This window comes from Canis lupus, chromosome 31 (genome assembly GCF_011100685.1).
Source record: "Canis lupus familiaris isolate Mischka breed German Shepherd chromosome 31, alternate assembly UU_Cfam_GSD_1.0, whole genome shotgun sequence".
Classification (NCBI taxonomy): domain Eukaryota; kingdom Metazoa; phylum Chordata; class Mammalia; order Carnivora; family Canidae; genus Canis; species Canis lupus.
The window spans coordinates 9961981-9976317 of record NC_049252.1 but is presented as its reverse complement, the minus strand read 5'-3'; the positions used below and the strand labels follow the sequence as shown (position 1 = coordinate 9976317).

General features: G+C 32.2%; 1 protein-coding gene across 17 annotated transcripts in view; it reads left to right on the top strand.

The window, feature by feature from the left end:
• The window catches only part of ROBO2 (roundabout guidance receptor 2), a 1638467-nt gene that overhangs the window by 1502368 nt on the left and 121762 nt on the right, over positions 1-14337 (top strand). For 12 of the 17 annotated variants that reach the window (XM_038581205.1, XM_038581210.1, XM_038581203.1 and 9 more), the window contains 2 exons: positions 5688-5815; positions 10520-10531. In XM_038581205.1, coding sequence (XP_038437133.1) covers positions 5688-5815; positions 10520-10531 — 140 coding nt within the window. The remainder of the gene's footprint in view (positions 1-5687; positions 5816-10519; positions 10532-14337) is intronic. The other 5 variants (XM_038581204.1, XM_038581215.1, XM_038581209.1 and 2 more) reach the window with 1 other exon arrangement.

The following is a 14337-nucleotide window of genomic DNA, read 5'->3' as shown; positions in this document are numbered from 1 at the left end:
AAGGCCTGAATTCTCAGCCACTAAAAGCTTAATTATATTATTGACCATTTATTTACTAAACCCATTAAGGAAAATTTTGTGGGAGTAGCTGCCATTTTGGTAGTAAGTCCATACTTACTTTAATTTTTCTTTTATATATTTATACATCATGATTTTTTTAAATAAATTGAATCCTTATTCTGTCTCTTAATAGAAAGTTATAACCTCTGTAACCTAGTTCATGAAGACTGTAGATTCTAGATTCCAATATGGTCTAAACCTTTGCTACCAATGAATTTCAGGGTTCCGGATAACAAAGTGCTGTTTTTTTAAACTTAAACTTAGGACATTTAACCAGACTCAACAATTTTTCAATTCTTTACTGTGTCTCAGACTTTATAATCTGTTAGCTCTGTAGAATAACCAGTATCTATATTTTGCAAAGGTATATTTATTAACAAACTATATGGTTTGCCTTCAGGCAGATTGAACTTTATAAGTTTCTTTTATTTTTAAAATAAGGGGAATAACATTTTACCTCCCTGCCTACCAGAATCTTTATGAGGATAAATTAAACAGTATGTTCGAGAGCATTGTGCTATGTATTTTTTGTTGTCTTTATTTTACTTTCATAAGGCGTGTTATTAGAAATCACTCTAGTTGCCAAAATAATGAGGTAATATATTTGAAATCTTTCAGCAGAACACAAAGCTTTAATTCTATTTTCTCATAGTTTTCACATTTATTTTAGATATTCTTCCAGAATCATTTCATTTATTCCCTTGTAGGAAGAGAGATTATTTTTTCATATTATTAATTTATAGAGTGAAATTTATTAATGATAGCTTGTAAACCAAATGTCTAAATTGCTGGTCAAGATTAGCTAACTTCTTTATTTTAGGTCTGTATCTTTCTAGTAGCATTTATGTATTAAATGTTTTGAGTTCACAATATTATGTTGATACTAACTTAGCCAATGTTTCACAGCTAACTGCTGATGTATAAATCTAAAAATATTTTTATATTCCTTGATATAGTAGGATGCTATGCTTCAAAATAGTTACTCTTTCCATTCTACATACAGTTGTTGTATTGGTAACTCTATTTTGAAAGAAATACAGAAGAAATTAGGCATTTGTTGGATGGTTCATCATTCATTCAATAAGCATTCATCGGACACATCCAAGATCAGGGGCTGTTGGATAGGACTTGAGGTACATATAGTTCTTGTTCTCATGGAACACATATGCTCTTGGAAAGACAATAAATAAGAAAACTAAAAAGTCAAAAGATATAGCTTTAAAGGAAAAAAATAAAAGTAGAAAAGGAGGATAAGAAAATAAAAAGAAATACAAGTAATTTTTAAAAGTCACTGGTGGGTAGAAAGCTACTTCACATTGTTTGGGCAGGAAAGACATCTTTGAGGGAATATTTACGTCATCTTGGAAGTTAAAGATTAGCAATGGAAGATGGAGGGGAAAGGCATTCCATGAAGTTGCAACAGTACAAAGACATTGTGGTAACTAGGTGTTCAGTTAAACAAAGAAAAGACTCATGTGGTTAGAAGAGAGTGAACATGAAATTGGACAGGTAAGCAAGAAGTAGATTATCTAAAACTGAAGATCATTGAAATAGGTTTTATTCTGAGTGACTGATTGAGAAATCATTGGATGGTTTCAAATAGAACAACATAATCATATTTAGGTATATCAACCAGTGAATTTGTATTAATACTCTTTGTTCTTCTTAAAACATTCAGATTATAACTGTTATCACATTATACAGTTTGTTATTAGAAGTAGTTGACCTAAAAATGAGATAATTTGTAAAAAAAAAAATGTAAAATTCAAAAGGCTGTCATGCAGGAAAGAGCATACACCTTTCAAGTTGGCATAGGAAGTAAAAGCATTAGCAGAAACTTCTGGAAGAAGGTTTTGTTTGTTTGTTTATCATCTATAGGAGACCTTCTAATAGAGATCAGCAGTATTCAAAAATGGAAGAGGTCATTCATCATAGGAAGAAGTTGAAAGGAAGGCTGATTGGTATATTGTGACACATAGGATTCAGATGTTGATCATGGTTGCAGAAGAGGAGGTTTTGAAGTTTCTCTTAATGGAAAGATTCAGTCATTTTGTATATCTTCAAAATAATTTTATATAAATTCATAATGCTAATATTCACAATCTTTACTCAAGCAAAGATCCAGTGGATAATGAAAATTTAAAGATTCTGAGCACCCCATGATATCTAAGAGTATTCAAATTTGTTATTGTTGTTCTTGATGTTGGTTTGTTTTAAATTTCAACACTCCTGTATGATGGGACCTAGCAGGACTAGTGTATTGTTATTTCTAATTGGGATAGGACAGTATGGCCCTCAGAAATGTATGCATACCAAACCTTGGGACTGGAGAAAAGTATGTGTTAGCTGGAGAAAGTCTTAGAGGTACTTCTGATATACCTTTGTGTAGAGTCATATCTCATCCCTTCCAGTTGAGAATCATTTCACTAGGCTCAGAGGTTTATGAAAGCATGTATCCCCAGTTTTAATGCAGTGCCTGGCATAAATCTCCTTAAATATTAGTATCTTGAAAAAAATAATTAAATTTTCATTATAACTTTCTCAGATGTCAATGACTTTCAGGGGTAAATTGTAAGCTCCATAGCACCAGCCCATTATCCTTATCCAGAGTTTTACAACCTGAAACCGTGTCTCTAGTTAGGAGGAAAAAAAAAGGAAGTATCCTAATTTCTTATAGTGACATGTTATCTTTGAAAGGTAGTCTCTTATATTAGTAGCTAAGATTAATACAATTCATTCCTCCCAACCTGTATTTCATTTTTCATTTTTCTTATGAAAACAAAATAACAATCAAAGAGTAGAATGCACAGTTACTTGTATCCCTGACCAGGGAACCCTTAAACAAACAAAACCAATTTAAAAGAACAAAAAAAATAAAATATTGATGCAATATTCCCATTCCTATTCTTGGTTTTCTTTAATACTCCTTAAAAATACAAGAAATCTCAACAAGTCTCATTTCAGACTTATTTTGGGTTCAAATATTATGTAATCTGTCATTTATAAGTATACATTTTTTACTTACTAAAGCAAGATATAAATAGTTTTCTTACTCTGTTTATCCCCCACATTGTTCCCTACAGGATGAATTTATCTAACCTGAGGTAAATTCTGCCATAAGGTAGAACTAAATGTTTGTTGAATGTGAAATTATATTTCTATCCAAATGATATAGATAATGTGTCATATACGTCTTAAGTTAGCACTTAAAAATTCAACAGGAGTACTTGAGTGGCTCAGTTGGATAAGTGTCTGCCTTCGACTCAGGTTATGTTCCAGCCCTGCACTGGGCTCCCTGCTCAGCCAGGAGTCTGCTTCTCTCTCTGCCCCTTCTCCCATTGCATTTTGTAGACATTTCTAATTCATCCTAAGAAACTGAATTCTGGCTAGAATTTTGTCATGGCTTTTGTTTGACTTGATAAAGTGTCTTCAGAGCTCTCTGAATTTTTATCGAAAGTTAAAAGAGGAGGGGTGCCTGGGTGGCTCAGTGGTTGAGCATCTGCCTTTGACTCAGGTCGTGATCCCGGGGTCCTGGGATCAAGTCCCACATCGGGCTCCTTGCATGGAGCCTGCTTCTCCCTCTGCTTATGTCTCCACCTCTTTCCTCTGTCTCTCATGAATAAATACAATCTTAAAAAAAAAAAAAGTTGAAGAGGGGAAGATATTGCAGACTTGAATGTCTGTAAAATCCTCTCTGGATCAAACACACATGAAAATATTATTCTAAGTTTTTTTTTAAAAGATACTTGTATTATATATGATTTCTGATCTGTCAGTCAGGAAAAAAATTAAAAACTGAATGTTGCCTCACATTTTAAACAAGCAAATCAAAAAGACTCACATCCATTAGCTAATAGCAATCTCAAAATAATTCTCTGAATCAAAGATTGTCATTTTACAGATGGAAACTGACCCTTATTCAAGTGAAATGATTTGCTCAAGTCATTTTACTACTAAAGAGAATAATCAGAATTCAGATCTTGACCTCTGACTCTCAACCTGGCACTTATTCCACTCTGTGTGTACCCCTTTTCTACAGTAAAATACTTTATTTATTTATTTTAAGATTTTATTCATTTGAGAAAAAGAACATGAGTGCACAATGGGGATGAGGGGCAGAGGAAGAGGCGGACTCCTGGCTGAGCAGAAAGCCTGATGCAAGGCTTGATCCTAGGACGCTGAGACCATGATCTGAGCCGAAGGCAGATGCTTAACCGACTGAGCCACCTAGGTGTCCCTGTTGAAGTTTAGTTGTAGCATGATTGGTTCATAGACATTGCTTTGCGTCATGCAAAGTTCTATCAAACAGAACAATTATTAGGTCTATGTTCTTTGCATTGAAGTAAACTTAAAATATTATTCTTTTAGCTAAAGCCCAAAGTAGAGGAAATCTGAAATAGTAGTCTTCAATGCAAGCCTAAAAAGTTTGCTTTTGTCTTGAAAGCAATAGGAAGTCACAGCTAGTTTTGAGTAGGTAGAAACAAATATTTTAAAAATACAGCTTTATCTGTGTGATATACATGGAGAGGCAATGTGATCAATCAAAAGCTATTGCAAAATTGTGTGTGTGAAATAACAAAGACCATCAGTGAAAATCAAGAGGAAAGATCAGATATGAAAAGAATGAAAAGATAATAGCTTTGTTATTTTGCTTGTGTAATTGTAACCTCTGAATCTAATAAGAGCATATTCTTATGCAAGTATTTCAACAGATTCATTAAAATGAATTAAATTTCAGAATCTTTTTCTGAACTAGTGTATTGGTCTACTTGTTAAAAAAAAACAAAAAAAAGAAGAAGAAGAAGCGAGAAAATAAAAGTGTGGAAAGAGCTGAGGATGTGCATTTCCAGAAATCACTCCATGGCATGTTGATGTTTTAAGTGTCGATATTACTAATTTTTAAAAATCAGCCCCTTCTTAATTCTTTCAACAATGTATTTGTGTCAGTTTGCCAACAAATAAGAGGAAAAGATTTCCTTTAATATATTTCAGCTCTATATTCAAGATGCCCCATAAGTAAATCATATATTGAAATACAGTGTAACCCAGAAAATAATAGAATATAACTCCCCTAGAAACTGAAATATACATTATTCCTTACTTACTATCTAAGAACTAAGAGACAAAAGCCAAAATGCTAATAACACCTTTGATAGTCTTGATGCAGTAAAAGTTGTTATAAGTATAAAAATATGGGTAATTGGTAATCGAGCCGAAAGAGATCACATGTGAAATTTAAAAAAAATTTTTTTAAAGATTTTATTTATTTATTCATGAGAAACACAGAGAGAGAGAGAGGCAGAGACATAAGCAGAAGGAGAAGCAGGCTCCATGCAGGGAGCCTGATGTGGGACTTGATCCTGGGACTCCGAGATCATGCCCTGAGCTGAAGGCAGATGCTCAACCACTGAGCCACTCAGGCTTTCCCACTTCTGAAATTAATGATCTTATTTAGTAACACCTTTAATCTAACAATTGCACTTTGTGGCTGATTATTATGTATGTATGCATGTGTGTTTTATTTTAGTTAAAATACAATACCAAAAGAGAAAAATGAAGATGAAAACACAGTGTTATCTTAATATAGCCAATATGTTATTTAATAAAATCAATTCATTTCCACACAGGTATGACATCAAAGATGATTACACACTGAGAATTAAAAAGGCCATGAGTACAGATGAAGGCACCTATCTGTGTATTGCCGAGAATCGGGTTGGAAAAGTAGAAGCCTCTGCTTCTCTAACAGTCCGAGGTAAGAAACTTCAGCTGTGAAATACAATTGAATCAACAGACTAATATTTGGCTAAATTGGTAAGTGAACTCACAGTCAAAATAATAGCTTGCACTCTTATTATTACTATTATATTAAAATGCCTAGTTTTGTGTCATTTCTATTATTAATTGAAATAAAATTACTCTCAAATTTGAGTTGAAAAGTATGATCATTTGAAGGGACTGTTTTTATTTAATAAATAAGAGCTAATATGGTTGAAAAGTAAATCTTTAGAAAATATTTATACTAATCTTTTAGTACCCACTGTTTTGAAGTATTTATTGCATTTAAATGTTGGAATTTTAAAGGTACTCTGTTTTCTGTTTACTTGTTTGTTGGTTTATACTGGGAGAGTGCTGTTTTGAAATTCTTATTTTTATTTCAGCATCCAAAAAGCAATAAAAAATAATAAAATCAACATTGCTTCCAAGGTGAAAAGTGGATACAAATGAGCTTCAACTGAGAAAATCTGATTTAGAGAGTGATTTGTGAAGTTCATTGGCCTTAAATAATTGAAATAGTCAGTGTCGCTTCTATAATAACTTTGACTTTCTGGGCGTCATGCACTTTTTCATTCATGGAATAATGTTCATTTCTACTCCCTGGAATTGCTTATAAGTGAAAGAAAGCATTACTTAACCCTACAGTGAAATAGAATGAATGAACTATATTGCTACTGGTGCCTGTCAATCCACATGAGTAAATTATATAGCCCTAGGTACCAAATCGTAAGTACCGTGTGGACATCTACATTACTCTTACCAAACAGGCATCACCCATGCCATCATTTATACTCATAGGACTTCAAACAGAGATAGGCAAGCACATCCTCTGCTCAATCTTTCCACCTTTCTTGTACCACTTTAACTGATGCCTTCTACTCTCATCCTTTGTGAGAAAGTCCACTACATGCTTCCAGCCCATTCATATCTCACCCTGTTACGTCACACCTTCTACCCTTGTGCAACTTTGCTCCCAAGAGTTTTCAGAACATTGGTGAAAAGGTGTAGAGGAATTTACATTGGTGAAAATTTGTCAGAGATTCTCATGTTGGTCCTCCATCAGGGGACCAAAAATGATTTTTGCTGATCTATGATTTCAGCATCAAATCATTAAAAACAAAACAAACAAAAAACCCCCACCTGTTTCTCTCCCGATAACTATTAGGACATACGCACTTTGGATGACTTGGAAAATATTGATAATTTCCATACTTCTCAATCACTCTGCTTTTATTCCACTGAATCCATTTTTTCCCCCATCTGGACACTATAGAGTGGACTTAGATACGAAACAAATTTAGACAAAATCGGCAAACTAGTTGCTTAAAAACATTTTCATTCCTCATAAGCTAACAGATCATAAAACCAATGATCTGTTATGATCATATACAATGATCATATACCAATGATCTATGATCATATACCAATCAAATATATAGACCGATTATATATTATCAAAATCTGGTAGTCCTTTGTAAGCCACTTTACTAAATTTAATCTATATTCTCTGTAGGTGATTATATATCTTATATATATATTGTTTGCTAGGCAATGCTTTGGGAAAACAATTCACCTGGCCAAATTTTCCCCAAAGCTTGTTTATTTGTTGTTTCTAAAGTGAGTGGGGTTGGGGAAAAATAAACAACCCACCAAGAAATGTTCCATTTAAAAAATATTTGCTGACTTAACAAATGGTGAGAAAATGTGAGGAGTTGTTTGTTTATAGAAGCAGCAGGGTTCTTTTTATACTTGAATGCTTGGATGAATGAGATGCGAAGTGGTCTGTTTGCTTTGAGATATTTCCCAGCTAATTGTTTTCATAATTTGTTGAAAGTTACAGGTTTAACATTTCATTTAACAAAGCATGCTCCTCTCGCATGGATGTTTCTAGCTAACTTAAAAAACTAATAGAGTTTTTTTGTTTTTAATAGGATTTTTTTTTAATCAGCAAACCTTAAATGGTCTCTCCCCTAATCTGTGTCCTGTAGATGGATTAGAGAGTTTAATCTGTGTGGTATGTATTTATTACTCATCTAAGACTGAAACCTCAAAAACAGGGTTAAAGAAAAAGAAAATCTCCATGATACAACAGAATGTGGAGTAAAATATCATTTAAAAACATTTTTTACCATTAGGAAAAGCAGTTGGAACTTCTCATGCTAAGAGGTTAACAGGAGAAAAAGCATATTATCTACGACTTTTTTTTCTGTTCTCGTTTTTCTATGCACATACATGAAATGTTTAGCCCTTCCCTGGATTGTTTTATTAGAACAGGGTCAACTGACCCAAGAGGCCACATCCATTTTCATCCATTTAATGCAGGGACACAGTTTAGTTTAATTTGCTGATTTTGAAAACATCCACCTGCTGGGTTTTTTTGTGGATAAAATGTTGCTATGTAACAAAAACAAGAAGTTTAATTGGGATGTTTCTGCTAAAATTTTATCATGATATTCAATTGGGGAAAAGGAAAGGACTTTTATAGTCAAAATCTGAAACAGATTTACTCAGTTGTTTTCCACTTCAGAATAAGGTAAAAATAAAATTAAAATTAATAAAAAAATAAAATTAATAAGGTAAAAATAAAATTAAACTTAACAGCAAGTAGCTCCCTTTGCTGACTTGACAAACATAAAATTAGAAAGAAATTACGTGAGACAACAACCAACCTCCCAACATTTATATCCTAGTCAAATAATTCATGATCTAATAGAATGTTTTTAAATGGGTCCAAAATGAGTTGACACAAACCACATATTTGTAAACACGTTTTTCCCCCCATTTTCAGTAGCTCAAACTGTCTTTGCATAAGTCAAGACTTTAATGGAAAAACTATCTTGCTTCTAGCACAATAAAACCTTTTTCAAAAATATTACTCTAGACTAAGTGAAAGAGAAATATATTTTATTTTTTTAGACATGATTTTTTGCCATAGTTTCTTCTTTTTCTGTGATATCATAGACTCAAATGCCTTTTGGTTTTCTAAGTGAAACATTATGTTGGGGATTCAGCTTGAGGTGGCACCTGAAAAATGCAAATTCAAAATGAAAAGACATAGTTCTTTTCCTACTGGACATTGACAAAATGAAGAGATACATCTTTCAAATGAGGCACAACTTTATGATGTTAGTCTGTTGTCTTGTCCTTGGTTGTTATTTTTGTGCACACCTCCCCCATGAAAGGAAAGAAACTGTTCATTGAGCAACTTTCTTCTTTTCTCCCTCTTGCTATGGTGAACACCTCATAGACTGTAGGACACAGTAGATGGTCACTAAGCTAGAATTTTCATCCTGCTGCTATAATTGCTTTATTCTTCTTTGATTTATCTTACTCTCCCCCCTTCTAATTGTAAATATTATAAGGCCAGGAATCTCCTACAGAGGCACCTCCATATTGTTTCAGAGAATGCACAAAGCTGGTATCATGACATATTGGTTGAGTGAATGAATGCCTATAAATATGGTTTCAATGACTATCTCATCATGTCCAATGAGACATCATCAAGACAAAACTATCCTAAATTCTACAATCACATTATATACATACTAGAGTTTTATATCCACTGGAATGTAGGTGAAACATTTGTTTGTCATGTAAGTTTATATTTTGAATGTAAGAGTTCATAAAAGTTCAAGTACTACTAAATATATTTTTTCTTCATTTGAATAATGGCACCATATGTTTTATATTTGTCCGTTGCTTTTATATAAAGTGGTTTACTATCTAAATTGATTTGGCATTATTTTCTTTAAAGAATGTATTATTAAGCCCATGTGTGTCTCTTACAATTGCTGTGCACTAATAATGGGGCCAGCCTGATTTTAGTGATTGAAAGTTATGGTATAATAAAAAAAAATAGTAATTTGTTGAAGCAGCAGTTTGAAAGCCATTTTCAGTGTGAACAAGAGTCAACTTGTCAGTCATTATTTCCTGCCCTCTGCCAAAAGAAAGAAAGAAAGAAAGAAGAAGAAAGAAAGAAAGAAAGAAAGAAAGAAAGAAAGAAAGAAAGAAAGAAAGAAAGAAAGAAAGAAAGAAAGAAAGAAAGAAAGAAAGAAAGAAAGAAAGAAAGAGCAAGCTTAACAGTTGTTAGGGGGCTACTCAGTTGAAATCTCTAAGGATGTTCCAACCTATTTGTTATATTTTCATCCACCCTGTCCACGGATGAAAAGTGATGTGATCTTAACTTATTACTGGCTGAAAAGCAGCATCAGGGGCTTTTCTATAGTCCTTGTAATGGTTCTGACTAACCATGCTTAAAATCCAATTGCTATTTAAATCAGACAGTGAAGCCTTCTTTTATTGACATGACATTTGCTAGTCTGTGACTTGAATAGTTATATTCATCAGGTTCTTAACTTTGGGGTTATACAGGCTGTTTAAAAGTTTCTTTGAAATAATAACTATAGTAAGTGATGACAATAAGACATTACGTAAAATATCTCTCAATCGCAAAACTAATTCTAGAATGCAAAATAATTATTTTCTTAGAATTATGTTTATAACTTTCAGTTTTAATCAAACTCAGACATCCTGTTCATACTTGAATTATAAGACTAGAAATCACTCTACTGTCCATACTTAAATGTAACATTACACATCATGCATTCTGATAATTTTCTTTTTCTTTTTTTTTTTTTAATTTCTTCTTTATGTTCTCACCACACCATTGTAATGTCTACAGCTCGCCCTGTTGGTAAGTAGCCATCCTTCTATCCATTTAGCATGGCTTGTACAATGCTTCATAACTCATGCATAGTAGGATTTGATAGAATGAAATGTATTTATTCACCCAAGTTAAAATATTACTTGCAGGACTATCTTGTGTAAAAGTTGCTCCTGATCTATTCATCACTTTGATAAACCATTTTGTAGTGACTTTTGCTATTAACAATGAATAGGTAATGATTTTCATGGAAAATAATATATGAATGTTTAATACTATAAACTGCTAACTTTTCTTAAAGAGAAAAATACAATAATTCCTTTTTTCCTGTATGTATAAAATAATCACTTATTAGTTATGCTTGATTTTCATTAAGATAAACAATTGTGAACCAAATTAAGAAGTTTGATTATTTAATGCAATTCTTTTATTTTAAACTGCTTTGAGTCCTTCCTTTGTAAAGGCATTTTTAACTGCTGTATACTTATTATCTGTTTGGCCTATTTAAACAAAATTTGGTAGAATGCTTCAAGTTATTCTAAGTAGATGCTTACACTAAGAGGAAAAGTGAAGGATGAGTTGTGTTCTCTGGCATGAAAAGTTGGTGGTTTTAACATATCTCATCCTTCATTTGGCTTTACAAAATTGAAGTTAACAGTTTGCATTTGCAGTAATTTAAGTGGTAATTTATTTGTAAACATTTGGAAAATAAGATCTTTTCAAATTCATTAATTTAAAAAAAATTCATTGATTTAACAAACTTTCTGCATCTCTTTTAAAGTTTAGCTTAACCAACCAACAAATGTGTGTAAATAAAAGTTGGTAATTGTGTTATAAGTAAATAAACAGATGGATGCATAAATGGATGGATGGACGGATGGTTGGATGGATGGATGGATGGATGGATGGATGAATTTACAATAGTGCTTCTTTAATGTATCAGGAGATACTTTAATAAGTTATTTGATTTGATACAGCTTTCTAAATGTCTATCTAACTTCAAAAGCTTTCTTAATACACTGGCTTGACATTGACATTTGATATATATTAGTCCAAACTCATAGCATTTTTCTCCATTAGTTAAAGCATTCACAAACCTGATTGTTATGTAGGATATTCTTGCATAGATAGCAAATACAGAATATAGAACTTTGGTTTCCCAATCTGAGTTTCTGGTCTATTTCTGAGCAGTGCTTCCTTTGTTAGCCGCTTAATATCCCTGATCCTAGGTCACTTTATCTATAAAATGGAGAGAATAGTATTGACTTAGCAAAGCAGTGTAGGAATGAAGCTTGAGATTGATTATAAATGTGAAAACTCTTTTTGTGTGCTGGCATTGGTTAACACATTCCTAATTTCTGAGACATATATTATTTCATAATTTTATATTTTTGAAACACAGTTATGGCTTAAAATTAATTTTACCATAAAATGCAGGCTTTTTTTTTTCTTTAAACACAATTATTAGTCATGATTTTTACAATTAGGGATGTAGGAAATTGAGGAATATGTTATAGGTTTTAAGCCTCATTTTTTAGTTTTTGTATGAATTCTTATTAATAATAACTTTACCTGCCTATGTATGATATCTAAAATTAAGAAGCAAATGGGAAATAATAAGATAACTTTTCAAGTTAACAGGAAAAATAACACTGAAATTGTATATCTTTATATATAGAAACTTTATGCTGATAAACCATGACCACTTGATTTATATTATTTCACAAGTTCCCAGAACATAAAACAATATGTTAATAATTTCCAATACATTTAAAACTCATTTTTCAAATGAAAAAAGATGAAAATATTGGTTAGAAAATATGATGTACAGGGAGCATTGAGATGTACTTGTCACCTACAAGGCTTTTCAAAGTTATTTCTGTTTTTATTCTTGTTTAAAATGATTTCTTAAATTCCCATTGGGCTGGAACTAAAGAACAGCTTCTTGACACATTGTATTTAATTCTGGGAAAGTCTGTCATTTCATAAATCTATCTCCAATGACTTATGACAGTGTTCAGAAATATGAAGAACTATACTTTAAACTTGACAACTACTATTAATTTTAGAAACTGAAAGTTGGATATGCTTTTATTGGATCACCAAAGATGAGATGGATAAAGAGGAAATTAGCTTGCTTTATCTTTGCATAAACTTTTTACATGAATTTTAATTCAGGAGCTATAAATATGACAACTTTTTTTGTAAGATCCAAAATTACAAATCAATTAAATCATAAATTAAATAGTCAAATAACAGAAAACTACATTAATATTAATATTTGTTAGTTGACTAAAACACAAATATTTCAACTTGGAAGCTCTTAGCAAAGTACATTAATATTAATCTTTATTAATGGATGATTGAAATGCAAGTTTTTCAACTTTGAAGCTCTTAGCAATAGCATAAAAGTTGTTCTGCAAAGTAAAAACCACAGAAAGGGGAGAAAAATCCAGCTTTGGAGTCCAGTATTAATTAGGTGAAGAAATATGTACCAAATATCTAAAACTTTGGAAATTCAAGTGACAGTTCCTATCTAAAGCTTTTGAAAGAAAATCAGAAATACATGCAAATTCCAGAATACTTACAGATTCAGAAATCACTCATTGCATTCCACACAGGATGAAAACAAACAAACAAACAAACAAAATTGGTAGTCTGTGTAGAAAGTCCCATTTAGAAATCATTATAAACCTCCAAACTGTGAGTTTTGTCCAAATAGATAACTCTTATGACCTGCATTTGAAAGAATTGGCCACACTATGCAATTTGCAGTTGGAATAAACACCTTCTGGTCTATATGTTTGAGATTGTAGAAAAACTTTTAACTTAGAGGATCCTCAGTGGTGGAAATATTACTGAAAGCAGACAATCACATACTTGCCAATAGATAAAAGTATTCTCCAGATTTTTCTTGCTCATTGGCAATGTTAACATTTCAAAAAGTGTCCTTTCATCCAACTTCCATAATTTCCTGGTTACCACAAAATTGAGACAAATGCCACTTTGATTATTAAAAGTCTGCCAGCCTTTCCTGTGGCTTTGACTTTTTATTATTCCAAAGGCATTCTTTGTATGAGAAGCTAAAGTACATCCTAGGACATAGTTAACTAAGAATGATGAAATATTCATTTATTTGGAAAACTCTTCTGATAAGTTCTGATAAGGGAACTGACAGAAGAAACTGGTCTAAATAGGGATAAATATCTTGCTTCCTATACCCATCTGTCTTATTTTCCATTGGAAGCCTTTCCCAAGCTTAAAAATAAAAAAGAACATCTATTTTGGATATGGGCAACACATTTTTTCCTAGCAGCAACTCAAAACATGATGAGTAATTTGGAAAAGAACTGTCAAATCTACCAGCTGCCTCGCCTGTGAAGCTGAGCCCTACTCCGCTTTATATCATGTACACCATATGCTAGATGCTGACTGCCTTCAGTATGGAAACTAAAAGCTGTGTGCATCAGGTGAAACTGCTTAAAATATCAAAAACAAACTGACAATACACAACTTTATGGAATCTTTTAAGTATTTCCTTATTTAGTGACTCAAAAGTATGTTACCTTTTGATGGAAGAATGTAATTGACCACACAAGAATTTACAGGTATTGAGAGATATATATGATTGAGGCAAAACTCCCATTTTTTAAATTAATATTTTAAAGAAGCAGCCACTATTCTAATCAAAAATCTATAGGGACATTGTTTTCTTCCCAATCTTTTCACTGCTTAAACACAAAAATTAAATATATCCTCATTTGTGAAAGTTCTGTTTGAGTTGAAGTGTAGTTTTGTTTTAACATGCTCTAAAACACATTACTAAGACCACTAAG